Here is a 26,523-nt window from a genome sequence, read left to right as displayed (position 1 = left end):
AGAGCTCACCCTGCTGGGAGAAGGTCACTGATGGATGGAAACAAACGCTGAGCCAGTCCTAGGCCCAAGAAGCAGATGTTCTAGATTGTGTACAAATGCCAATGTGTACAGAAACAATGAAACTTACTAGGCTTAGCAAAGTGGAGAGTTCCAAAAGCTGTGTCTTTTTGCTGATCACACAGATAGGCAAACAGATAAAAGCTAGACATAGCAGACCAAGACTTTTCCTTTAGTTCATTGATATGTTAATAATTAAATGGTCCCTGCTCTGTGTCCAAACTGTCTGGGAATTTACAAGGGATGGCTGTGACATCTAGAAGTGTTAAGTTTGTCATAGTTCTGTCCATAATCATTTTAATTTTTAACCTCCCCACTTATTAGCACCACCTCATCTTCTCTGGCAGGCCCCAGTAGTTTTGTTTTATTGCCTCAAGTTTGGAGCCCTGGAATCTAATTAATTCAAATTATCTGCCTTTGTTCAAAGGGACAGAGGATGTGGTTTCGTACATTTACTTTTCCAATGTGGAATTAGTTTGCATTGGGTGGGGGGTTTATGTTCATTTAATTAAATCACCAAATATTGCTTTTAGGCTATGGGAGATGCAAATTAATAGCAACCTATTGGCTGAGGGAAAGTGGTACAACTCACAGGGAGCCAAGCTTAGTCTGTTCTATTCCAACAAGATAATCTCTATACATTTGTAATGAGAAGGAAGGAAAGCAAGAGATGTTCTACAGTCTTTATATCTTGCTTAAAACTGCCTGGAAATTGCCTCTGCATTTTGGGTTGATAATTTCCCTAAAACTCCATGGAAATTTGAGGCACATTAGTCAATGAACTACCAGAAGGGCAAATTCAAGAGATCTTTGTGCTCAACTAATTCAGCCTTCAGGTCTTTATCAGACCCATTTGGTGGTCTTTTTTTGGTGATACTGAACCCTTCATCAAGGTCATGTCCACATGTGTTACAGGGCCTAATGTGGACTTGGAAAGTTTCCTACACTGTTACACAAGTGGAGCCTGATTTAAATAATCTATGGGGGCAGCCTTGCAAAGGAAATGCAGGAGATGGAGATGACACAGGAGTGCAATATGTGAGATTTGTACAATAATGAACACCAACCCTTTTTTTTTTTTAAAACAGGAGCCATAGCTTAGTTGAACTTATGTGTTGGATTTATCAGATCTGGATTCAAATTCCACTCCCCCATTACTTAGCCAGCTGGATGACCTTGGACAAACCACTGCATCTCCCTGAGCCTGAGTTTCTGCATCTGTAAAAAGGCAGTAATGGTGCCTGAGTCATAGGATTGTTGTGTGGATTAAATTAAATTCATAGGACGTCAGGTACAAAGACCAGCACAAAATAGCTGTTCAACAAATAGCATAACTCTGTGGACAATGGCCCATTTTGGCTCAGTTTCATTTATTCTACTTAGTATTTTAGATTTTTCTTTGACCTTTCATAGACTCTTTAGTGCTGAAAGGAACCTCAGAGCTCATGCAACCCCCTTTTCTTTTTTAGAGAAAGATATTCAGTCTAAGAAAGTTTATGTGCCTTGCCTGAGGTCACCCAGCTTTCTGACCTTGAACCTCCCTCGTCAGATCCATTCTGAGGTGTATGCTCTGCTGACACCCAGAACCGACTCTCATTTTATGTTCTGTTGACAATTACATCACTCATCATGTCATTTATAGCTTTGACTTTATAGCTTTGGGAAGCACCTTAAAATATAATTGCAAACACTCTACCCATCCGAACATGCACTCCCCATGCCTAATAATGAGGCTTTTAAGTGGTGGCACAGGAGAGCAGCAAAATGATAGCTCGTGTGAAATGAGAGATCTGAGGCAAATGGGATTTGGTAATGGACTTGCTGGTGACACTAGCTGTCTGTCCATGGTTATGTTGGTACATTTTGTATTTTGGAAGCATAAAATGTCAGGTCATTACTCAAATACTGGTTAAGATTTCAATTCTTTTGCAGAATTGTAGCAAAGTAATTCAGGACTTTTTTTTTTTTTTTCTTTTCCTTTTCCAAGCCTTATTTGTGATGTTCCTGTCATTTGTTTAGAAGTTGTACTTTCCATTGTTTGTAGGTCTGTCCAAAAAAAAAAAAAAGTCTTTATTTCCTATTGCTTCAATAATTCTAGTTTTCTACTCTTGGATTAGAAATTCCAGCTGCTTTTAGATTTTTGTCATATAGAATATGTGCCTGTTTAGCTTGCAGCTTTTAATTTAGAGCATTCATTTATTCATTCATTTTTCAAACTTTTATTGAGAGTCCTTATGTGGAAGGCACCAGAGTAGCTGAAAGGAATGAAAAAGTGAGTAAGGAAGGGTCCTTATGGTCAAGGAACTCAGAGTCCCTTGGAGGAGATATAGCCATGGTCTTGACAAACAACAATGATGCAAGACAGAACATGTTGTTCCTGGAGACGGGACAGAGTGCCAAGTGGGCACAAAGGAATAAGTAATACTGAAATGGGTCTCTGGGAAAGGCATTGCAGAGGACGGGAGATCTCAAAGAATGCCTGGGATTATATTTAGTAGAGAAGGGGTTTTGAGAGTGGGGAGTGGGAGGTAAGGGAGAGAGGGAAGGGGCAGTGTATCTGGATGGAAGGCACAATGAAAGCAAAGGGTAGGGTTGCTAGGCGAGGAGAGGCAGGCAGGGGTCTGGTCACAAGGGGCCTTGGAAGCTATGGTGTTTGGTATTTGTATCCTTAGGTCAATGGGGAGTTACAGGTGGGTCTTAAGCAAGCAAGTAACAGGATCAGATTTATGTTTTAGAAAAATAAAGAACGGCCTGGGGGGATATAAACCCCCAATATTGCCTTTGGAGGGGTGTAAACCCCTGGTTTTATCTTTGGACCCAACAACTGATTGTGTTTCTTAGGTTTGCTTCTTAACTCCTGTGCCGATTTGAATGTATTATGACCCCCAAAACGCCATTATTTTTGATGTAATCTTGTGTATTGATTAGATTGTAATTCTTTGAGTGTTTCCATGGAGAAGCGCCCCACCCAAGTGTGGGTGATGACTCTGATTGGATAATTTCCATGGAGGTGTTACCCCACCGATTCAGGGTGGGTCTAAATTAAATCACTGGAGCCATATAAATGAGCTGACAAACAGAAGGAAGTGAGACAGTTTGTGAGCAGTGCAGCTGAGAGTGACATTTTGAAGAGGAGCTTCAGCCAAGAGGGACATTTTGAAGAAAGCACAGGAGCTGCAGATGAGAGACAGCTTGAAGATGGCCATTGAAAGCAGACTTTTGCTCCAGAGAAGCTGAGAGAGGACAAACACCCCAAGAGCAAGTAAGAGTGACATTTTTGAGGAACTGCAGCCTAGAGAGGAACATCCTGGGAGAAAGCCATTTTGAAACCAGAACTTTGGAGCAGATGCCAGCCACGTGCCTTCCCAGCTAACAGAGGTTTTCCGGACACCATTGGCCATCCTCCAGTGAAGATACCCCCTTACCTTCGACACCTTATGGCCTTAAGACTATAACTTTGTAACCAAATAAACCCCCTTTATAAAAGTCGATCCGTTTCTGGTGTTTTGCATCCTGGCAGCATTAGCAAACTAGAACAACTCCCTTCCTTGGGGTTGGGTTCTTATCTGACCCCCAGCTCCCTCTGGCCTTACCAGCTGTGCCTGGGCAACCGCCCTCAATAAGACCTCAGAAAGAAGACTCACGCTCCATCTGGGCCAGGGCCAACTGCACCCTGCTCTAGCACCCAGAAGGAAAAATGGACAACTATAATCATTTGCCAAACCAAAATTACTATTGATTCCAAGACATCATGTGCCTGACTTTAACAAGCAAATGCAAATTATGTATCTTAAAATTTCAGCTAAGGACTCCAGGCTACATCAACATTGTCAAAGAATAACAGTTCTCTGAGGCTAACAGATCTTATATAAATTGCCAGGTCATTATCCTTCTTGCCGCAATTGCGAACAAATTCCTGATTGATGTATTTGATGAGTGTAACTCTCTAAGGAGGGTCAGTCTCTCTGAGAGAGGAAGATTGTCTCCTCAGTTTACCTCAGTCAAACCTTGGTGCCTTTTTCTGGCATTCACTTTCTTACTCTACAAGGTAAAGTTTTGGAAAATAAAGATCCTTAGGCCCTTCAGCTCTGTCATTCAATGATTTGGCTCAACTTTATCTGTTAGTAGATAGATTTCAGTTTTGGTTACATGTATAAATGGAAGGTATTTTCAGCAATCACATTAACTTAGGTGAATAGGGACTGCCCAGACAAAACTTTGGCAAAAAATCCAGTAATTCTTTTCAGATGCAGCATTATTCCTGGTGCTTGTGGATGTTTCCTACCAGTAGTTCCAACAGAGAGCATTTTTTACATCTGATTAGATTTTTTTGAACTCAACTGTAATTCAAAGGAGCAGGGATTTATGATTAAAGGTGATGTGTTGTATGGATATATTAATTCCACTCTCTCTCAACACCTCATTGAAATGAGACAGGAGGGATTTTTTAAAAAACTTTTTACTTTGAAATAATTACAGAGTCACAGGAAATTGCAAAAAAAATTGTATAAAAAGAGTTTCCAAGTATCCTTCACCCAGTTTCTTTCAGTGGTAACATCTTGTATGTCTATAGTGCAGAATCAGGAAAATGACATTGGTACAATCCACAGACCTTATTTAGATTTCATCAGGTTCACATGCATTTTGTGTGTGTGTGTGTGTGTGTGTGTGTGTACTTCTATGCAATATTATCACATGTGTACATTTGTGTAACAACCACCACAATCAGTATATAGAATTGTTCCAGCAAAAAAGATCCTTGAGGAATTCTTTTTAATAAGCATAAATCCACAAGGACACAGAAGATTGGACAATAGCCAACCAATTTTAGAAGCTGGAAAGCAAAGAGACAGTGGTAACTGACTTGGCAACTGAGAAAGGTGAATCTTTAGCCAGCTGGAGGGAAAGAAAAAGGAAAACCACCCCAAGAATTGAGAACCAGCCCTGCTCACCAATAGACAGCATGAGGACCTCTGAAAGTGGAGCTCACCTCAGGAGAAATGATTAAAAGCCTGATCGAGAAGCAGATCTCTTCTATTCCTTGCATTCTGGAATAACTGGATTGTCGTTCAGCAAACATTCACTCCCCTCTTCTTCCCATCGTGGCCAGAATGTGCTTCCTTCCCCCTTGAAGTCCATGTGATTTGCTTTGGACTCTGAAATATCACCGGATGGACTTAAATGTGCGTGTGCAATCTGGCTTGCCTTTTACCCTCTGGTGATCCACCATGAGAAGAGAATATCCTGGGGATCTGCTGTCCTACAGCCTAGCCCCAGAAGAGACACACGTAGAGCAGATCTAAACCCACTCCGCCTCCTGGAGCCAAGCCCAGCTAACCCTCAGCCAGAGGCAGAGACACCACGCCTGCCATAGTTGGCTTTGAAGGTAGAGTTAAGGGGCCATGAGCCCAGGATGTGGGTGACCTCTAGAAGCTGCGAACAACACTGGCCAACATCCAGCAACAGAATGGGGCCCTCAGTCGCACAGCCACATGGGAACAAATTCTGCCCACATCAGAATGAGGTTGGAAGCAGGTCCATCTGCAGAGCTAGGAGAAAGGAACCCAGCCTTTGCAACACCTGGATTTCAGCCTTGTGAGACACTAAACCGACATCAGCTGAGTCATACTGTGTCCTGACTTCTGACCCACAGGAACTGTGATTTAGAAAATTCGTGTGCCCCCACCTCCTTTTTCTAAATAATAAACTTTTAGAGCAGTTTTAGGCTTACAGAAAAATTGCACAGAAAGTATAGAGAGTTGCCATATACCATCCCCAGCCCCCAGCCCCAGGTAGTCTCCACTATTATTAACGTCTCATGTTAATGGGGTACATTTATTAAAATGGATTGTGAGACTCTAAACAAAACCAGCCCAGCCACCCTGTGCCCAAACTTCTGACCCACAGAAACTGTGAGATATCAAGTTTGCATTGTTTTAATCCACTAAATTTGTAGTAACTTTTACGGCAGTGATAGAAAACCAATACAGAGAGAGAAAATAGAGAAAAAGAAGCAGGGAAGGGGGGGAGAAAACAAGCAAATGCCAGGATTCCAACTACTGTGTGATGCATTCTATGTGTTGCTAATGAAACTGGCAACACGACTCCTTTAGCAAACAAAAATAATCACCCTTTCATATTGTTTGAGCTAAAACTTTTTGTTCTTGGCGTCAGCTTCAAGGTGATGACTTTCTTTTTTTGTAAGTGCATGGAAAGTTTCTTTTAATCCCTCTTTGAGTTATGAGAGTGTAGGGAAATGAGAATAGAGAAAATACACTTTCCTCATAAAAAAAAGTAAAATGGTTCAGAATGGGTGGGATTTTAAGGCTTTCTATGGAAAATACTCAGTGTGGAATGATAGGTTGGTCTATGCTTTTTGGGGAAAGAGATAAAAACAGCAGATGAGATTGTTAAGCAGCCCCAGTGGTGTCCTTTATGGCCACCGGCTGGTCTGGGAAGTTGCCTGACTCAGTTGGGCCCTAGTGACTCAGCCAATTTTGGTTTCCATGTTTGTGTGGAGCTATTTACAATACGTGGACCTTCTTAAGAGAGCCTTGCACAACTCCACAGCGCCCTCAGCCCCACGTTCTCATTCTCCTTGTATTTGTATCTGCTACAATGTACCATTTAGTTGGAGGACCCACATTTGTGATCTTGGCCATTTTAACTTTTTACTGTCAGAAAGTTGAAGTTTTTACACTGTTTTTACCAAGCCTGGTTATACCAGCATCTTCAATGCATAGGGGATAACTGGTAAATAAAATCCCCTGAACCGTTGGACCTCATGGGAAAGGTGAGGCAAGGATGCATGTGTACACTCTGGGCCCAGAGAGAGTACACTGGAAGCCAGCTGGGCTTGAGATGGTTTGCAGGGTCCCACAGGTGGGGCAATCCTAGCTGTCAGGCCGCTGGTTGTCCCTGGTGGTGTGAGCTAAGGACGTTAGAGAGGCTGTGCAGGGAACTGTGTGCCCATCCGAGGACCCGAGGGTCAGAAGTGTGGCTCCTGAAACACCTACCCATAGAGGGCGCCACCAGCCACTCGTGTGAGCCAGCAAAGCAGCAAGGAGCAAGGGGGAGCTTCACAGCTGGGCCCAATCTTGTCCCTAAGAGGCAACCAACAGGGAGAGGACCATGTTTGACCCCAAAGGACTAAAGAAACACTTGTTCATTTCCTTCGCTGTGCTCCTCACCCCAACACACTGAAGGGGGTGGGCTCTGCTTTGGAGCAAAGGAGATGTCTCAGAGGTTGACGACAACCCCCATCTCTTGCCCCATACATGTGTTTAGGGTCTCTCTCGGGCTAGCACTCAAGGAGGGGAACAGATGAGGCTTCAGTCAAGGTTGAGAGTAAATCTACAGTGTAGGCTCAAAATGTCATCGAGGGAAGGACATGGAGGATATGACAGACCCCCGTTGAAAATAATCACTGGAGAAAAATAAAACAGTTTCATGCTTATTAACCCAACCCCGCACCCCCACCCACCCACCAATAAATTGGGGCAGGTGTCATAAGGTAGAAAGATTACACTGGCTCTGGATGGCCCCGGTAAGTCCTGGGTGGGATGGATTTGGACTCAATATAATGAAATGATTGGAGGTTGAATAAGCTGACCAAGGAGCAAGTTCCCTTTTTCTGGAAGGATGCAGACAGAGATGGGAGGTTGGAGCAGTGAGATGCTCCTTAAAGTCATTTCAAACCCGAGACTTCTCTTCCTCCTCTGGGACCCTTGGAAGAGGCGGGTAGGTGGGTGGGTGGTGGAAGGGGAGAGTGGGCTGGTGGTGTGGTGGTGGCCTGCAGTTTGCTCCCTTGGGGTAAATGGCCCTAGGACCTGCCTGGGCCTGGAGGTTGGTGTCATGGAGGCTGGACTTCACAGGCTGCAGTCTCCAGTTGCATTGTACAGACCAAGGGCAAGCTCTTCTGCTGGTCACGGATCTGGTGAGGGCCAGAAAACGCTGAACTAGCTGGTGCACTGGGTCTGGCCCAAGGACCCAGGGGGCAGTGTAGTGGTGACTGGCACCCACAGGGCACATGCCCTGAGCCCTTGGGTTTACCTTTATTTTTGGAGCCCTTCAGGCCACCCTGTCTCTGTTCTGGTGGGAGGGCCAGCTGTGACTCCTCCCACGTGGTCTTGGCATCTCTCTTGTAGATATAGACAAGGATGTGGACATCCACAAGTGGGAAGGGTCTATGTATCAGTTAGACATGGGACTTTGTGCCCTGGCTCCCGGGCTTAGCCTGGCACAAGGAGTGGGAAAAGCTCAAGTCTACAGCTTCCTTGGGCCTCCTGTGTCTCCATACTGATTTCTCTAAGGATTTTCTATCAATTCTTTTATATCCTCCCGCCCTCTTAACTGAATAGAAAAACCACTCCCACTCTCCAGCCTTATCCTGGCTTGGCCCAACCGATCCCTCTGTTACTTGTATGGGAAGTGTACAGATAACAGAAGCCTGTATTAGCTTTTGCAATGTGGCTGGAGTTGCCAGATCTAGCAAATAACAATACAGGATACCTAGTTAAGTTTGAATTTCAGATCAACAATGAATAGATTTTAGTACAAGTATGTCCCAAATAGTGGATTGTTATTTATCTGAAATTCAAATTTAACTGGGTGTCCTGTATTTTATCTGGGAACTCTAAATGGGGCTCATTTCCACAGATTACACCCCTTTCCCCAGAAGCAGTCAAAGCACCCAGTCTTGGGAATAAGTCTAGGCAAAGAGGATGTTCAATCCTCTCTCTTCCTCTTGCAGGATGAGATTTGACCCACTAGTTGTAACCTGAATGACCTACAGTTCCAGCCTAGGGCAGAGCCCTGGTGATATCCTCTCTTAATATTCCCATTTAGCCTGCAGTCCCTGCTTGCCCACCTTAAGAGTGTCCGGAATCTTCCTCAGTGTCCCTACCACCTGGGATTTATTGAGCTTTGAGGGATCAGTCCTGTGTCCAAACATTAGGCAGCGTCCCCCACCCCCACCCCCCACCCCTGCCAATAGGAACTAGGAAATCTACTTCTTTCACCTGCTATTGCACTATGCAGTTTCCAATGCCGTGAGGGGCCCTTCACTCGGGCTGATTGTTGGCAGGACACTGGTTCTCGGAGGGAAGCCACTTATACACTTGGCTTCAGGTTATGATGGTTTGTGTCAGGCTGCCCGCCTGGCCTGTTGGTCTGGGTGTGGAGCTGGACTTAACTAGTCAGACTCCCCTCTTTCCTCAGGATGCTTTCCTTTGGGGCTTGTGTCAATTTGACACTGTTATGTACCCCAGGAAAGACTATGTTCTTTTAATCCAGTCTTGTGGGGGCAGACTTATTATGGTTGGGACATTGTGATTAGGTTGTTTCCGTGGAGATGTGACCCTGCCTGTTTAGGGTGGGTCTTAATTAGATCACTGGAGTCCTTAAGAGAGCTGAGAGTCCATACAGACCCAGATGCTTGGAGACACTGGGAGATGCAGACAAGGATGTCTGCAGATGGTAAGCTAAGAGATGAAACCCAGAGTTTGCCCCAGAGAAACTAAGAGAGGACTCCCAGACACTTAGGCAGAAACACCCTGGGAGAACAAATGAGGATGCACAGAGAAGCTGAAAGAGACAGAAACCCAGAGACATTTTGGAGAAAGCCATTCTGAAACACAACCCGGGAGCAAAGTACCAGCAGACACTAGCCATGTGCCTTCCCAGCTGACAGAGGTGTTCTGGACGCCATCGGCTTTTCTTCAGTGAAGGTATCCTCTTGTTGATCCCTTAGTTTGGACACTTTTATGGCCTTAGAACTGTATACTTGTAACTTAATAAATCCCCTTTAAAAAAGCCAATCCATCTCTGGTATTTTGCATAAAGGCAGCTTCAGCAAACCAGAACAGGGATCTTGGTCCTTTCCTCCAGTTGACCTTGACCAGAATATTCCATCTAATGGAGTGGCTCTGCTATCATGAAACTCAAAGAAGCAGGTCAGTTCCCCATCCGGTGCTCCTGAAAGGTGTTCTGACCTCCACACTCCTCTCCGCATCCTGCTCTGCATGTAAGTGGTATTAGAAGGGGTCCTTGGTAAGGCCTCAGGGCAGAGGAGGTGTCTCATCTCGCCTTTACAAAACTGAGAGAGGTCACCTAAGTGACTCTCTCTTGAACCAGATGTGCTGTGTCCACCTAGACAGAAAAGCAGTTAGAAATTTTAAGATGACAGCTTCTTGAAATGCCCCCCACTGAAGTATCGGCTTGATCTACCTGAATCAGAGAGAGAAAATGGGAGCTTTGTGCTGAGTTTTGGTGAAGCAGATCACCTACAGGTTGTTTTAAAAGAGCGTTTGCAGCTGGTTTGGAATTCCTGTACCACAGAAGAGCAGCCTTGATGGGATGCCTGTATGTGCATGTGTGTGTGCACGTGTGTGTATCTGTTTGGTACAAGTTCAACAGATCTTTGGGCCTCCCTTAGGGAACATTCAGGCCACTGGAACAGCCAGGCAGCAAATGTTATGTCACAAAGCACTTCTCTAAAGCAGTAAATGAATGTATAATCCATATTGCATTTTAAGAAGACAACTGGTTCAAAAGGTTTGCTGGGCTATTTTTAACACTGAAGTCTGGAAGGAAAATGATGTCACATTCTGGCAAAAGTGTCCAAATATTCCAACCAGACCACAGCTAAAGAATTCATGTTTTTATTTGTTTCTCCTAGACTTGGGACTGTTCAAAAAAAGGTAAGTTTTAAACCCCTATTCCAGAAGGTTTTTCAGCTTGAACTGTGCTCAGAGCTGCATCCTCTCCTGTGGTTTGTCAAAGTCTTGAAAGCTCCTGCAAGCCAGGAGCCTTGATCCAAGTACATGAGCTGGTGGTATAAGAGGAGGGATATTCTCCTGATAGGAAATGGACTTGCTCACAGAGCAAAAGGCCAGCCATATTAAAGTGCTCATATCAAGATTTTGTGACTCTGCTGTGTGATCTTGGGCAAATTTCTGAACCTCTCTGATTTTCAATCATCTCATATGGAAAATAGGATATTATCTACCTTAAAAGATTGTTGTGGGTATTGAAAAGATAATGAATGAAATCTACTATTGCAGTGCATACTACATAGTAGGTATTAAATAAATATTTGTTCCCTTCTCTACATTCCTTTGTTTTTTTCCATGAACATATTTTATTTCCCCTGTTTTTTACTAGGGAACAAATGTTACAAAGATCCCTGCAAACACCACTGACTTAATGCCTTTTAATGAAGAAGAGAACACAGAAGTAAAATCATAGGAGTGTGTGGGGAAGAGGAAGAAGAGTAGAATTGTGATTTTTTTCCTATTCCCCCTGCCCCCTTTGGGAGTTATGGTTCACCTTTCATCATGAAATGGTGGTTTTATTTGCAGATAAGTGAGATTCTGACATAGTCCTTGCACTGGTCAGGGAATCTGGGGATTGTGTTTTTCATTTTAGGTTGTAAATTGCCTAATAGAGGAAGGTCAAACTGCTCTTGCCCAATACTCCCAGAACAACCCAGGCCTGTTTTTGGTATTTATGTTCAAGAAAACTGGATACCTAGGAGCCTCTGGGAAGTCCATTGTCCACTTGGTGAGAATCGTATTCTTTAATGTTATTTCTCTTTTTCTCTCTTGTCTGATTTTCTCCTTTATTTGCTATAATGGAGAGACTGGAGACAGTTGATTATTACTTTAGGGGAAAAATTGTGTTTTTCTAGGAATCTCCCAAGGCAGAAACACGGGAAGTAGGCACCAGATGGGAGAGACAAGACTCTGCTTTCAGAACAGGACATCACACCTGCCCATACCTTTCATAGGGAGAATTGGGTCAGTTTTGGGCAGGAATGGGTGAGTGGGTGGGTGGACAGATTGTAACTTCTCTGCTGTCATGCAAAATCTGGAAACAGCTTCCCCCTCTCATCTGGTCACTGCTCATATAGCAACTATAGACCAGCGATTTGGTTTTATGAAAGGAGTCTCAAAAATGGTGTCATGGTGCTTTGGGGCAGCTTGAGGGCAGAATGACTCAAACAGGTGCTGAGTGCGAGTAGGAAAAGTGCCTCTTCTTACAAGGATGAGGCTCCTGCCTACAGCTGACATTTGCATCCAGAGCTGCTTGCTTCATCCGATGGTCAAGCAGTGGTCTTGAGCCATTGCTCTAGGCAAAGAGGGGACAAGCACTAATGAACGATGGCCAAGCAGGCTTAAGGGGATCCTGGGAGACACTGGCAAAGGGGGTTCTCACTGGACTTGAAAGGTTGGGGAAGTCTTTCTGGAAGAAGTTAAGCTGGTGACGTATAGGATGAACTTCAGGCTCTGAAGCCAGGGAAGAGAATTTGGAGGAGTAGGAATAGAAATAGAATTTGCAAGATCCTGGAGGAGAGACTGGGCATTTTGGAGAAGCCTATATGTGCTCAGTCTGGTTAGTGCAGAATATATACGGAGTAAAGGTTAAGGTTGGAGAGAGAAGCAGGGGCTGGTCACATAAGGCCTCTACTCAGACCCCGCTGGGCCAGCCTGATTGAGTTGCCCTCCCCATCAGCACCCACTCATGGTAGAGATGGGAGTTAGAGACGTGGAACAGATACTGTGGGTGCCCTGTCTATATCTTCTTGCCCTTACCGCCTCAACTTTGAACAGTGCCAGGACCTGCCTTACTTCACATGAAAGCTTTTTTTGTCTTCCAAACTGACTTTGCTGCCATTAGGTCAGATGGGAAGGGCCAAAATTTATTGCTCCAGGTGCATCACTCAACCAGTGACTCTTAGGAGGTGGTGACTAAATACCCCAGCTCCTTCGCCACCCTGAGTGGGATAACTGGGGGATTTTGTTGCTGATTTTTACAGTTTCCCTATGGAATTAAACCCAATTTGTTCAAACTTGGACATTCAATTGTGTTTAGAACGCAAAGTTCAGCTTCCCTATGCCTTTTTTAAAAGAAAATTTTTGATCATCAGGTGCCCAAACTTCCAAAATTTGTTTTGTTAGAGATGATTATGTTTGTAAGGGAACAGTTTGGCTGATAAACCACTAAAATAACAATGGCTTTAAAAAAGATAAAGTTTGTTTTACCCCCACCAGTGTGAGCACTTCAGGAGTGATTGGTGGTGCTAGGGGTTCAGGGACCCAGGAACTTTCTATCTTGTTGCTTGATGTTTTAGTTAGGAAAGCCTAGGTTATGCTGCAAAAACAAATAGCCCCCAAATCTCAGTGGCTTTAAACAGCATTGCTTTATTTCTCCCCTATGCTACCTGTTCACTAAGGATCAATGAAAGGATGCTGTTCTTGTCTGGAACTCAGGCTGATGGAAGAGCCACCATCTGGAACATTTCTGGTGGCCATAATAGAGGCCTCATATCAGCAGCTAAATGCTCAGGCTGGAATTGACACACACAACTCAATCACCAGAACTAGTCATTTGACCCCCATCTCACCACAAGGAAGTGAGCATGTGAAATCCTACAGATGTGCCAGGGAAATGAGAACTAAATACTGGCAAGCAGCACCAGTGGCTTCCATACTCTGCCATTCACAGCAGGCTTCTGCCTTCTGGGTCTAAGATGGCTGCTGTAGCTCTTACCAGCACATATGCATTCCAGCCAGCAGTAGGGGGAAAGAGGTAGAGAGCATGCCCCTTCCCTTTAAATTCATGACTCAGACATTGCACCCATTACCTCAAAGAAATGCCATTGGTTCAAATATGGTGCCAGGTCCAATTTAGTTGCACAGGAGGTTGGGAATTGCAGTATTTATGTTAATGGCCATATGGCCAGTCAAAACTTGCAGCAAGTTGGTGACTGGATTTTGGGACATCTTACAGTCTCTACCACACAGATTGCTAGCAGGACACTTGGGCAGAAATGATAATTTCTATTGCTTTTGGTTGATATTGGGGTATCTGGGAAAGATGTGGTAAGTGAAGCCTTCAGAGATAGTCTAAGACTGATTTACCCATTCTGTTTTCAGCTGTAGAATATAAACTCCCATAAGTACAGAACTCCTTTATGGTCTATTTTGTAAAATACTCAGAACATATGAGGGCTCAGCAAATACCTCTCACAAATACTCTGGGAGTTTACCCAGCATCTAGTTTTGAGTTGAGTGGCCACAAGAGGTTATCACTGCTCTTACTTATTTCAGGTGAATTTTCTACCCTTATGGACAACCATATCTTGCTATCATATTTGAAACAGGGAGGGATCTGGTGAAGTTTTGTGAAGTTCAATGAATATTCCCTAAAACACAATTTGGAATTTTTACCCAAAGGAGGATTTTTTCTAATTGGAAAAATATTCATGTTAATCAGCAAAAAGTTTACTGTACCTCCTTTACCAGCAATGGTGAAGATTGCTGGGCATTTTGGGGATGGGGTTAGATTTGGTTATTAGTTCAGAATCTGTCATTATCAGCCTGAGTGACTATGAATAATGTCTCCCAGGGCCTCAGTTTCCATATTTATAAAACAAAGTGTGGTAGATTGCAGATGGCTACAGATTCTTTGCTATGCTTCCCATTGAGAGGTGGACTCTAATTTCTACTCCTCTCGAATCTGGGCTAGCCTTAGTAACTTGCTTGACTGATCCCTCCCAATGTGGTGGGAGTGATGTTCCGGGGCTTCTAAGGCTAGGTCGTAAGATGCCTTGCAGCTTTGGTGTGGGCATCTTGGAAAGCTCACTCTTGGGACACTCCCTCTTGCAACCCAACTTCCATATTGCAAAAAAGCCCAAGCCATATGGAGAAGGATGTGTAGCCACCGCAGTCTCCAGTCCCAGCTGAGCTTTCAGCTGACAGCCAGCCCCAAGCATCCTCTGCATGTGGAAGCCACCTTGGATGTCCAGCCCAGGTTAGCCCTCAGAAGATATAGCCTCAGCCCACATCTGACTGCAGTCCCATGAGAACCTCTGCCCAAATCCAGTAAGCCCACCAAACTGTGAGAAAGAATAAATCATTGTTTTAAGCCACCAAGTTAAGTTATGGGGTGGTTTGTTAAGCCGATGCAGTGAGAGATGACAGGAAAACAAAGGATTTGTACAGAGATGTCTTTTAACATGCTTTCAAGCTTTAATATGTGCTGTCTATAAGTGCAGTGGTGACTCTCTCCATGAAAGGAGGTTAAGAACCTCAGGTATACCAAAGAATCACCATGGGACTTGAGGGGTAAAGTGGTGCATCACAGTCATCCTCTCAGTGCAAGAAAGAATGACAGAGATGGGTATTTTCCCAGATACAGAAAAATGTTTTTTTTTTTTTAAGGAAACAGGAGATATTCTAAGGGTAGCTCTTTCTAATATCAGCAATTAGCTACCATTGAAGGGAGTATGGTCGAAAGATAAGAGAAGAGACCTATAAGAGAGTGAGAATTTCCTTCTCCTGCCCTTATGCCGAAGGAGATCAGGGATAAATTGGATCTAACTTGGAAGAAAGCAGGAAAATCCGTAACCCTCCATCTGCCAATGTGCAGATGGTGGGTGAGTTCTCTTTAGTCCTTTTTAGAGAGGAAGGTTGAAGTTGAGACACAAAGTATCTGCAGCAGGTACCCCCATTTCACTACTCAATAGCCTTCTTTCTCTTCTCCCTTACTGACAGAACCCTGTTTTTTGGGGGGTGGGAGAGATGCTAATGGACCCAGCTAAAAAAGACATATTCCAGTCTCCCTTGCAATGAATAGTGGCAATATGGACACAGTCTGGCCAAAGAGACATAAGCAGAACGTATTGGGTGGAACTTCTGGAAAGTTTATAAATGGGTGTAGATTCACTTGGCGTGCATGCTTTGCCCATCCCCCTTCAGTGGGCCAGGGATTGGGGGGCCTAAGCATTCTCATTTCTCACAGGTTCCCCAATGATGCTGATGCTCCTGGTTCAGGAATCACAATCTAGGACTTTGGGCTTGTAAGACTCATCAAGAAAGCAGTTGTCCTAATGGAATGAGTTGGAAAATCTTGTGTAAGTGGCTTGTGACTCATTCCAGTCCCCAGAGCAAGCAGAAGGTGTCTGGGAAAGGGCAGACCTGGGTGGGCTGAGTCGTGACTGGAAGCGTGGTAGGTGATGGAGGCCCTCACGGCTGTCACCCTGGGAGCAGGCAACATCTGCACCTTGTTCTTTGGGTCTGGTGGGAATGTGACCAGGTGTGGTGGTTTGAAGCTGTATGTACCCCAGAAAAACATGTTTGTAAATCTAATCCATTCCTCTAGGTGTGAACCCACTGTAAGTAGGACCTTTAGATGAGGCTACCTCACTTAAGAAGGTGTGGCCCACCTCAGTCAGGATGGGTCTTAATCTTGTTACTGGAGTCCTTTATAAGTGGAGTGAAATTCAGCAAAAAGAAAGCCACAGTAAGTAAGAAGCTAATGTCAAGGAGACCTAGAAGAGAAAGGAGAGGCCACCATGTGTCTTGACACATGACAAGCTAAAGACCAAGGGTCACCAGCAGCCAGCCCCAGAAGGCCACAGTCTTTGAGGAGAAAGCATCGCCTTGATGATGCCTTGATTTGGACTTTCTTTTAGCCTCAAAACCATAAGCAAATAAATTCCCATTGTTTAACTTGACCCATTTCATGGTATTTGCTTAAGCAGGCTGGGAAATGAAGACACCAGGTAAGTGTGCCCCACTGATGGGTGTGTCCGCACAGAGCTCCCACTCATTTCCCGGCCAGTGGCCTGGTCTCCCTCACTGTCCAGCCCTTTCTCGCCTGCCTTGAATCTGTGGTCTGGGCTGTGCAAGTGCTTCTGGAGCTCAGGCATGTTTTATCCATCATGACTTGGTTTTTACAATACACAGTGTTTATTTTTCTTTGTAAAAAGATGCAAGCTGGGCGCCTCCAAATGCTGGAAGCTCAGAATATTCCGTTTGCTGGTGGAGAGACAGACTGGATGGCACGATATCAATCAAATAAGAAATGTAGCCTGGCAAGCCTAAAGAGAAAAAGGGAAAATAATAACACTGTCCTCTTTTTCTGAGAAGTCCGGAGAGCTGAGCATACATGATTAACCCCTTAGTGCCTGGAAGGTGTCCTGGTGGACAGATGGCATCAGTGGTGGCTAATCAGGGGAGTCAACCCTGCTAAGAGCTGTCCCTTTTTGGGGATAGGCAAGGTCATGTGCTAGCTGCTGGGCCCTCCTTGATTTCCTCGGGGTGAAAAGGGATGTGTCCTCTTTGTTCCCAAATGGAAATGGCCTTATTATTTTCTCATTACAAAAGTAATAACGATGGTTTAAACTTTTTCAAGACAGCAAAGACTAAAGACCAAAGATCTAACTTGCCTTTTTCAACTATGGGCATCCTTCCAAGTGAACATATTTGGATCAATATCCTAATTTTTCATGGCTGAATATTATTCCACCATGTGGCTATCTCAGTCCCCTGTGGAGGGAAAGTTAGTTGGTTGCCAGTTTTTAGGCTTGCAGAAACTGCTGCCTTGAACATACTTTTGCATATGTCTTAGCCTCTTTGTCTTATTTGCTTAGAATCAACCACTAGCAGTGGGATTGCTGCTAAATTATGTTTAATTAGCTCTCTTGAACTGCTCTCCCCAAAATCTGTGCAACTGACCCCTCCCCCACAGAGTTAGAAGATGCCCACAGCTTCACACCCCACCATCCCCTCAGAGCCCGACTCTTTTTCACTTTCTGGTGTCATTTTCTCTTAGGTTTCTAAATGATTAACGTATCTTGATAGGGAACAATTTTATGTGATAAGGTTGTTTTTTTCCCTTGTTAATATAAATTGTAGTTATAATAAAGTATTTTATTTGACTGTTTTCTTCTTTTTTTTATGAAAACGTTCAAACTTTGAAAATAGTACAATGAACACCCATATACTCTCCACCTAGCTTCTGCAATTATTTACATTTTGCTGGTTATGATTCGTGCATTTCTATTTATATGTGTTTATTTAAAATTTCATATGCACCTACAGTACTATTATCACACCTAGGAAAAATTATCGATAATTTCATATCATCTGATGTCTAGTCCATGTTCAAATTTAGCCAGTGTATGCCAAGCATTATTTCAGTATAACAGCTGCTATGTTATATGTGAAGATAATATTTAGTGGTCTTAATCCTGGTTATGCATCAGAATCACCTGGGACTATATTTTTAACATGTGCTGGGGCTTGAATTCAAAATTCTTCAAGGAAATTAAGAAAGAAAACGTTTTTCAGGGAGGGTCAGAGTTCCCAGGCCTTCGTAGAGGGAGTTTGGGGGGAGGCAGTGGCAAACCTGGGCCAGAGTGGTCCCCAAGCTTCCTCCAGATTTGGCCATGTGTGGAACGAGAGACTTTTGTCACAAACTTTTGCATTTTGGGACCTGGGGATAAGTCGTGCACCCCAGAGGAGAGGGTGAGTGAGGATCTACCCCTCTCTCTGATCCTCAATGTCTTCCCAGGGTCAGGGGAGGAGCAGCCCAGCCAGTTCTGCATGAGATAGAGTGCAGGGTATGTGCATGTGTACATGTGTGTGTGTGTGTGTTTGTATATGTGTCTGTGTCTCTGTGTGTATATGTGTGTGTGTTTCTTCCTCTCCTGGAATGTCCTTCCCTCTACTCCACAGTACATATGTGTGTGTACGTGTGTGGCAGTGTATGTTCTGAGTGTGTGTGTATATGTGTCTTTGTGTGTATGTGTACATATATGTGTCTGTGTGTTCATGTGTATGTTCCTCTTCTGGAACATGTTTCCTCCACTCCACTGTGTGTGTGTAGGTGTGTGCATGTGTGTGTACATGTATGTGTGTCTTTGTATATAAATGTCTTTATGTGTTCATGTGTGTGTATTTGTGTATCTATGTCTGTGCATGTCTGTGTGTGTGTGTACAGATATGTGTCTATGTGTTTGTGTGTGTAAGAGTGTATTTGTGTATCTGTGTCTGTGCATGTCTGTGTGTGTTCCTCTCCTTGAACATCCTTCCCTCCACTCCATTGTGTGTGTGTATGTGTGTGTGTAAGTATATGTGCCTGTGTCTTTGTGTATGTATGTGTCTATGTGTTCTTGTGTATGTGTGTGTGTTCCCCTCCTGGAACATCCTTCCCGCCACCTTACCATGTGCCTGTGTGTGCATGTGTGTATACATGTATGTGTTTGTGTATGTATATGTGTTTGTGTATTCGTGTGTGTGTGTATGTGTATGTGTATATATATGTGTGTCTGTGTAAGAGTGTGTGTGTGTCTGTGTCTGTGTGTGTCTGTTTACCCTCCCGGAGCTTCCTTCCCCCCACCCTGCTGTTTCAGAAACTCCTCAGCCTTGCTTAGCCAAATCTCCTTCCTCTCTTGAAGGATTAAAAAGGAAGCCTTTGTTTTTTGCATGCAGGTGCCTAGAGAAAGCAGAGAGGTAGAGCAGGGGGTTGTTGGATTCTGTTAAATTGGAAGCTTCCTTGCAAGTAGCAAATTTATCCAGTGACGAGAGGCAGTGGCAGGGCAGAAAGAAGAAACCTCAGTGCACAGAAAACCATCCGCGAACTAACAGTTATGGAAGATGCGAGTTGGAGTTGGGGGCTGGAGAGAGGAGGTGGAGACCGTGTTGGTCCGCCTTGGGCTCTGCCGACACCTTCTCTTCCTACAGAATTGTTGGGCATTGCCCTGCAACGAGGGGCTGTGGCTGTTGGTGGCCCAGGCTCTGCTCGCTGCCATCTGTCGCCAGCGTTTCCACTGCTCGTCCCAAAGCGGAGCACCGTGGCCCCATTTCTGGTGCCCTGCGGCTGACAAGGGAAGTTTATGCTGAAATCACCCGAGTCTCTCTTAGCCAGGAGAGTCCACTTCATTTAGAACTTGGAAGCACTGCAGCTTTCAACAGGACTTGAAATGAACTGGGGCCTGTGAAACAGGCAGTAAACTTTTTGGCCGGCTTAGTGGTGAATTGCCTCTCTTGTACTGACAGCAATAATGTGTTTTATTTCCCCACTTTTTAATAAAAAAGGTTCTAGCTCCCAGCCAAAAGCCAAGCTACACGAGCTCTGGTGGCCTTCTTTTCAAGAACACTGGAGATCTCAGCTTCACATTCACATTCTGAGCATTTCAAATGTCCCCTGACACTGCTCAGTGGTAGACCAAAATCATCAAAAATGAAATTACAGTGATGGCACTGGTTTGCCATCTTCATCTTATAAATGTGCTCATTTCTCCTTTCCTATTTATTTGGATTTATATTAATTTGGATTGTGTAAGCTAGCAAGGTCTTTTTAATGAGACAGGTGATGTTAACCTCAAGAGTTGTAATCATGTAAGACTCAGGGAAAGTGGGGGATCTGTGGCAGGGATACTTCTGGAATACATCTGAGATAGGACTTTTGCTCTGTTTTCATAGTGTGGCTTCCTTTGAAAACATCTCTGCATTAGGTTTGAAATCATCAGTGATTTGTTCATTGGTGGATAAAATTTGGTATTTGCAACAGAGGGGAAGAGAGAGAGGAAGAAAGATGTGGCTTGGGCATCCGGCATCAGAGGCTTCAGTCTAAGTTTGGCCGTTTCTGAACCACTCGAAGCCTCAGTTTCTTCAAATCCTTTATTAGTTGTAGCTAACCTCTAACATCCCACTCCAGCTCCCAGACTCTATAAGCACACATGAGTGCTTTGAAACTGGAATATTACAATTTTTATTTTATTTATTAGGATGGCAAACATGGAGTCCCCTCTCTCCCTTATTACCAGTATGTGAATTTGATGTTTAACCATAATTAGAAGGAAAAAATTGTGAATAAATGGAATCTGCAAAATATATCTATAACTATATATCTATAAAATATTTCAGAAAATGTTATTTCTCATTTGAGAAAACTGTTGTTATTTCTCAAGTTTTTCTGAGAATTGTTTATGGACAAATTTTACTACATTTGAAATATGCAAAAAAGAACCCATAAAGGATGGGCCATACTATCCAGCAATCACACTCCTAGGTATTTACCCAGATGAGTTGAAAACTTATGCCTACCCCAAAACCTGCTCCCAAATGCTTACTGCAGTTTTATTCATAACTGCCCCAAATTGGGAACAACCAAGATGTCCTTCAATAGTGGGTAAACAAACTGTGGTATAGCTATAAAATGGGATATTGATATTATTCAACAATAAATGATATGAACTATCAAGCCATGGAAAGACATGAAAGAACCTTAGATGCATATTGCTAAGTGAAAGAAGTCAGTCTGAAAAGGCTACATACTTTATGATTCCAACTATATCCATTTGTCAAAACCCATTGTACTATATAACACCAGCAGTGAACCCTAATGTAAATTATTTACTTAGTTAATAATAATATGTCAGTATTGGTTCATTAGTTGTAACAATTGTACCACATGAATGCAAGATGTTAATATTAGGAGAAACTGAGTATGTGTTTGGGGTAGGGGGAGAGGTTAGGGGTAGTATATATGGGAAGTCTGTATTTTCCAGGTAATTTTTCTGTACACCTAAATTTGCTCTAAAAATAAAATCTATTAATAAAAAAGAAGAAGAAGAAGATAGGTAAGGTCTGTGAAGAAACCTAAAAACTATAACAGAAACAAACAAAAAAACCCCCACAGGATAGAATATCTAAATCTTCAATAAGCTCCCTACCTAAAGCTGTTAGCATATGATCCACCCATCCATCCATCCATCCATCCATGCATGCATCCATCCATATATCCATCCATCCATCCATCCATCCATCCATCCATCCATCCATCCATGCATCCATCCATCCATCTATCCATCCAGCCATCCACCCACCAATCTGGTCATTCTTTCTACTGCTCTTGAGCTCCTACTATGTGCCAGGCATTGTGTTAGGCACTGCAGTAGTGAAGAAGAACAAAAGGACCCTTACAGTTTGGGTGGAGGCACAGACAAGAAATTCATTACAACACAGGTAGGGTGGGAAGTGCTAGGTACACGATTGTATGGTGAGCACAAAGGGAAGGAATCAGAGACCTTTGTCTGAGGAAGCTGAGGAGGATAGTTTTGGAGCTGGAACTTGAAAGATGAGAAAGAGAAATAGAATACACAGAGACACAGAGCTGGAAGGGGCTTGGCGTGGTCCAGAAGTGGCAAATAGGTGTGGTTGGAATGAGAGATGAATCTGAGAAGGCTCAAGATGGAGATAGACTGTAGAAGGCCTTGAATGACATGCCATGGATTTTGGACATTAATTTCGGCATGATGGGGAGCCATGGAGGCTTCCTAAGCAGGTGTCATGACCCAATTTTCAGTTTAGAGAGATCACTCTTGTAGCACGTAGAGCCCTGAAGATGAGACAAGAGGCTGTGAGAACAGAATTTGCCTCTAACATCATACATTAGAGATGGTGAAGAATGAATAAAGTAGTGTCAGTGGAGAAAGATTCAAGGACCAATTCGGAGATGGAATAGACAGACCTTGGTGACTGAATATGGGACTCCAAGTTTCTGTGTATGGGCCACAGGTAGGTGGTGATGATGCCGCTAAATGAGATAGGGCATCCAGAGGGTGAAGGGAAGGGTACAGTTTTATATGCTTGTAGAACCTTTTAGGGAAGACAAAGAGAAGAGTCACCTGTGAGTAGAGTGTAGTTCATAACTGAACCTTAGAGGGGGAAGAAGATTGCCTGGAGAGAAAGCTGGGGACAGAAACCTGTGGTAGATTGAATTATGTACCCTGACATAGACATTAATCATAATTCCACTGAGTGTGAACCTATTGTAAATAGGACCTGTTGAAGATGTTATTTTTAGTTAAGGTGTGACCCAACTGAATGAGAGTGTCTTAATCCAGATTATTTAAAGAGAACCCAGAAGTCACAGAATTGAAAAAGGAAAGGACATTGCCATGTAATAGGAGACAGAGATAACCAAGGAACCCCAAGAACTGCCAGCAGCCAGCACCAGAATTCTACAGACTTTAGGGATAAAGCATTGCCTTCCTGAAGCCTTGACTTTGGACTTCTTCTAGCCTCAAATTTGGGAGACAATAAATTCCTCTTGTTTAAGACAATCCATTGTATGGTATTTGTCATAGCAGCTCTGGCAAAATAAGACACCCAAGTTCTCTGTTTCTTCTCAGCCTCCTTCCCTGGCCCCTTTTTCCCTGTCAGTGAGCGTTGCATGTTGTGCATGCATGTGTGTGCATGTGTGCACATATGAGTATTTGTGAGGATGGGATTAACTTATGGAGGCTGATGTAAATCATAAAGTGGAGAGAGACTGAAGTATCAGGAGAGATGCCGGATACTTGATCAAACAAGGAGGTGGCGGGGATGGGTTCAAGGGCTGAGCTTTGAAGAGGTGGAAAGGGTGTCTCCTCTTCTCAGACAGGAAGGAAGGAGGAGAACTGAGAACTGGTGCAGACAGAGCAGTTTAGGGGTACAGGGAATGTTATGCCTCAATGTTTCTCTTTTCTCTGTGAATCAGGAAGGGAGCTGAGAGTATAAGGGAGCTTGGGGCGAGTTGAGGGCCTTGTGAAGAGTGAAGACTATACAGTCAGTGGTGTCCACTGCAGCAACTGTTGTTGAGCACTCATTTGTGGGTCTGTGTTGGGTGGTGTGGAAAGCTACAGAGATGAGCAACACAGTACTTTGCCCTCATGGAGCCTATAGTCTTGTGATGGAATCAAGAAGGTTCGCCCTTGGCCCTAAGAACAGAGCAGAATTAGAAAACACTCCCACAGTTGTGAGCACCACTGTGGGAGGCTGAGCCCTGAGGGATCAGGAAAAACTTCCCAGAGGATGTGGCATTTGAGGTTGGTCTTAAAGGAGGTGTAAGATGTCAACGGGCCCAGAAAGAAGGGACCGATACTTTAGTCACAAATATGGCAAGCAGAAGCATCAAACCCCCTTAGTAGAAAAATAAAAGCAAATCCAAGGGGTCGGGGTAGGGGGTGAGGACTGTTTTAAACCAGTGTCTACTGCTTTTTCTCCCTCTCTCAGCAGCATCTGAACAGCAACGAGCATGTTTCTAATTATCACATCGAGTCTTTGATCTGTTTTAATTATTTGTTTCCCCTTGCAGACACAAATTTGACTCACTGGTGCTGTGTTTAGCCAGCTGCTCCTTTTGCAGTGCTCGGCAGTATGCCACGAATGTTTCCCAAGTGCAACATGAATATCTCGACCTTCTATTCAGCTTCACACATATTTCTTGTGCCCATCCTATGTTCTAGTTAATAGAGAGTACAGGAACAAAAAGGTTGCCTCAAATGCTTCTGACTCTCTCTTTCTCTCTGCAGAGATTCTAGAGGAAGACAGAAGAGAGCAAGACCCAAATCCCAACCAATTAGAACCCAATATGCAGAAATATGAACACCTTGCGGGTTGGTCAATGCTGGAGATTTGCTATCAGAAAAAGAAGCTTTCCAGTTAGGTCTTGTGGAATTTCAGCCTTTGCATCTATAGTGTAAAACCTTCAGCAATACTCAGATGAAGACGGAGTATCATTCACCCTACTGACTAACTGAGGCTGGGCAGCAGAGTCATTGAAAAGATTTAAAATAACAGATGTGGATTTTGGAATTAAAAAAAAATCTTTTGGTGGCATATTTTACATATGAGATAATTCACCCATTTCAGGGGTACAGTTCAATGATTTTTAAAGTGACTACACCAAGTTGTGCAGCCATCACCAAAAATCAATTTTAGAACATTTCCATCACCCCAGTAAGATCTCTTATGTACATTTATTGTTGCTCCCTATTCCTCTGTCCTCCCACCCCAGGCAATCACTAATCGACTTTCTGTTTCTGTACATTTGCCTATTCCGGACATTTCAAATAAATGGACTCACATAATATATGATCTCTTGTGTCTGACTCCTTTCACTTAGCAGAAGTTTTGGATAGACATTTGGGTTTGTCCTAAGTATCAAAATTTTGTGAGCTGCCTTGGCATCCATCTTATTTTGGCTAAGCCACTTGCCTCAACATTGACCTTTAGCCTAGTTAATAGACAGCTTTCCACCCCCGGAACACAAACCTCCCCAGAGCTCAAACCCGTGTACATGGCTGTCATCCACGCCACCCACATGCCTCACCCAAAACCCACAACTGCCTCCTAACCATCCCCACCACCCTCAAACCCCTAATCCCTTACCCTTGTTGTGTGTGTTTGCTTTAAATTAACCGATCCTTGACTCCTAAAGGGTATCTGCTAGCCTCCACCCCGAACACAATAAAGACACCAGCCCGTGGGTTCCTCTCACCCTCCCTGTGTGCCCCCTGCCTGCTGGTTGAGCCACCCGAGCCGCCCGTGCTTCTCATTTGACTTCTTGTGCCATCCCCATCTCCCTGGGACCTGTGAGTAACAAACTGTCTTTTCTTATGTGTTATTGCCTCGGTCTCCCATGGTGTCATACCTGACCTCCATCTGGACCCACAGTTAAAATCCAGCTGAACTAATTCAAAGCAGGGTTCTTTCCGATTTTGAGCTTTTGTGATTCATGCCGCTCTGAACATTCATGTGCAAGTCTTTGGGTGAAAGACTTAGAATTTGGAATAAGAAGGTCTGCCCTCATTCTCAGTTATCTAAAATGGCATGTCAGCTCAAAGAAAATTTGAAGAGGGTTTTATGTGCAAAGCACAGTAATAGATGTCATTGGGTGAGGACAAAAGAAAGAGGACAGAGCCTCTGTCCCTAAAGAGATTCAACTGAATCCTGGAGACAACACAGCATGGCTGTGAAGACAAGCTTGAGTTGGCAGGTACTTCTGAATGTCAGATGCTAGATTCCTGTGTATTTGAATCAGTCTGGACCTTTAGTCGGCAAGATACAGAAAACTCAAGTGGAACACCTTTCTCAAAAGAACAGCAGCAAGGGGGATGCGAAATGAAACGAAATAAAGCTTCAGTGGCTGAGAGATTTCAAATGGAGTTAAGAGGTCACTCTGGTGGACATTCTTATGCACTATATAGATAACATCTCTTAGGTTTTACTGTATTGGAATAGCTAGAAGTAAATACCTGAAACTACCAAACTCCAACCCAGTAGCCTTGATTCTTGAAGATGATTGTATAACAATGTAGCTTACAAGGGGTGACAGTGTGATTGTGAAAACCTTGTGGATCGCACTCCCTTTATCCAGTGTCTGGATGGATGAGTAGAAAGATGGGGACAAAAACTAAATGAAAAATAGGGTGGGATGGGGGGAATGATTTAGGTGTTCTTTTTTATTTTTATTTTTTATTCTTATTCTGATTCTTTCTGGTATAAGGAAAATGTTCAAAAATAGATTGAACAGTTGATTGTACACCATGGATGATTGTATGGTATGTGAATATATCTCAATAAAACTGAATTAAAAAAAGAAAAGAACAGCAAAGAACAGAATTTATTGGCTCATGTAATGAAATGTCCATGGATTAGTACCAGTTTTAGGTCTAGCTTGATCCAGGGGCTCAAATCATTGTCAGTTCTTGGTTTCTTCCCAACTCATGTGTTAATTTACAGCCTCCTCATGATGGAGACATGGCTGCCAGCCCCTCTTCTCACATTCAAGTTCAGGTTCAAGTTCCTATGACAAGTGTCTACTTCTCTTCTAACAGCATTAGAAAGT

At 43.6% G+C, this 26,523-nt stretch overlaps 1 protein-coding gene across 1 annotated transcript in view; it reads left to right on the top strand.

Moving 5' to 3' along the window:
- The window catches only part of AGTPBP1 (ATP/GTP binding protein 1), a 304,355-nt gene extending 279,644 nt beyond the window's left edge, over positions 1-24,711 (top strand). Inside the window, exon 26 of the mRNA XM_037850913.1 lies at positions 24,206-24,711. Coding sequence (XP_037706841.1) covers positions 24,206-24,278 — 73 coding nt within the window. The 3' untranslated portion in view covers positions 24,279-24,711. The remainder of the gene's footprint in view (positions 1-24,205) is intronic.
- The last annotated feature ends 1,812 nt before the right edge of the window (positions 24,712-26,523 follow it).

Source organism: Choloepus didactylus, chromosome 10, assembly GCF_015220235.1.
Source record: "Choloepus didactylus isolate mChoDid1 chromosome 10, mChoDid1.pri, whole genome shotgun sequence".
In the NCBI taxonomy this organism is placed as follows: domain Eukaryota; kingdom Metazoa; phylum Chordata; class Mammalia; order Pilosa; family Megalonychidae; genus Choloepus; species Choloepus didactylus.
The sequence above is the reverse complement of the archived record's forward strand: the minus strand, read 5'-3'. Positions and strand labels throughout refer to the sequence as shown.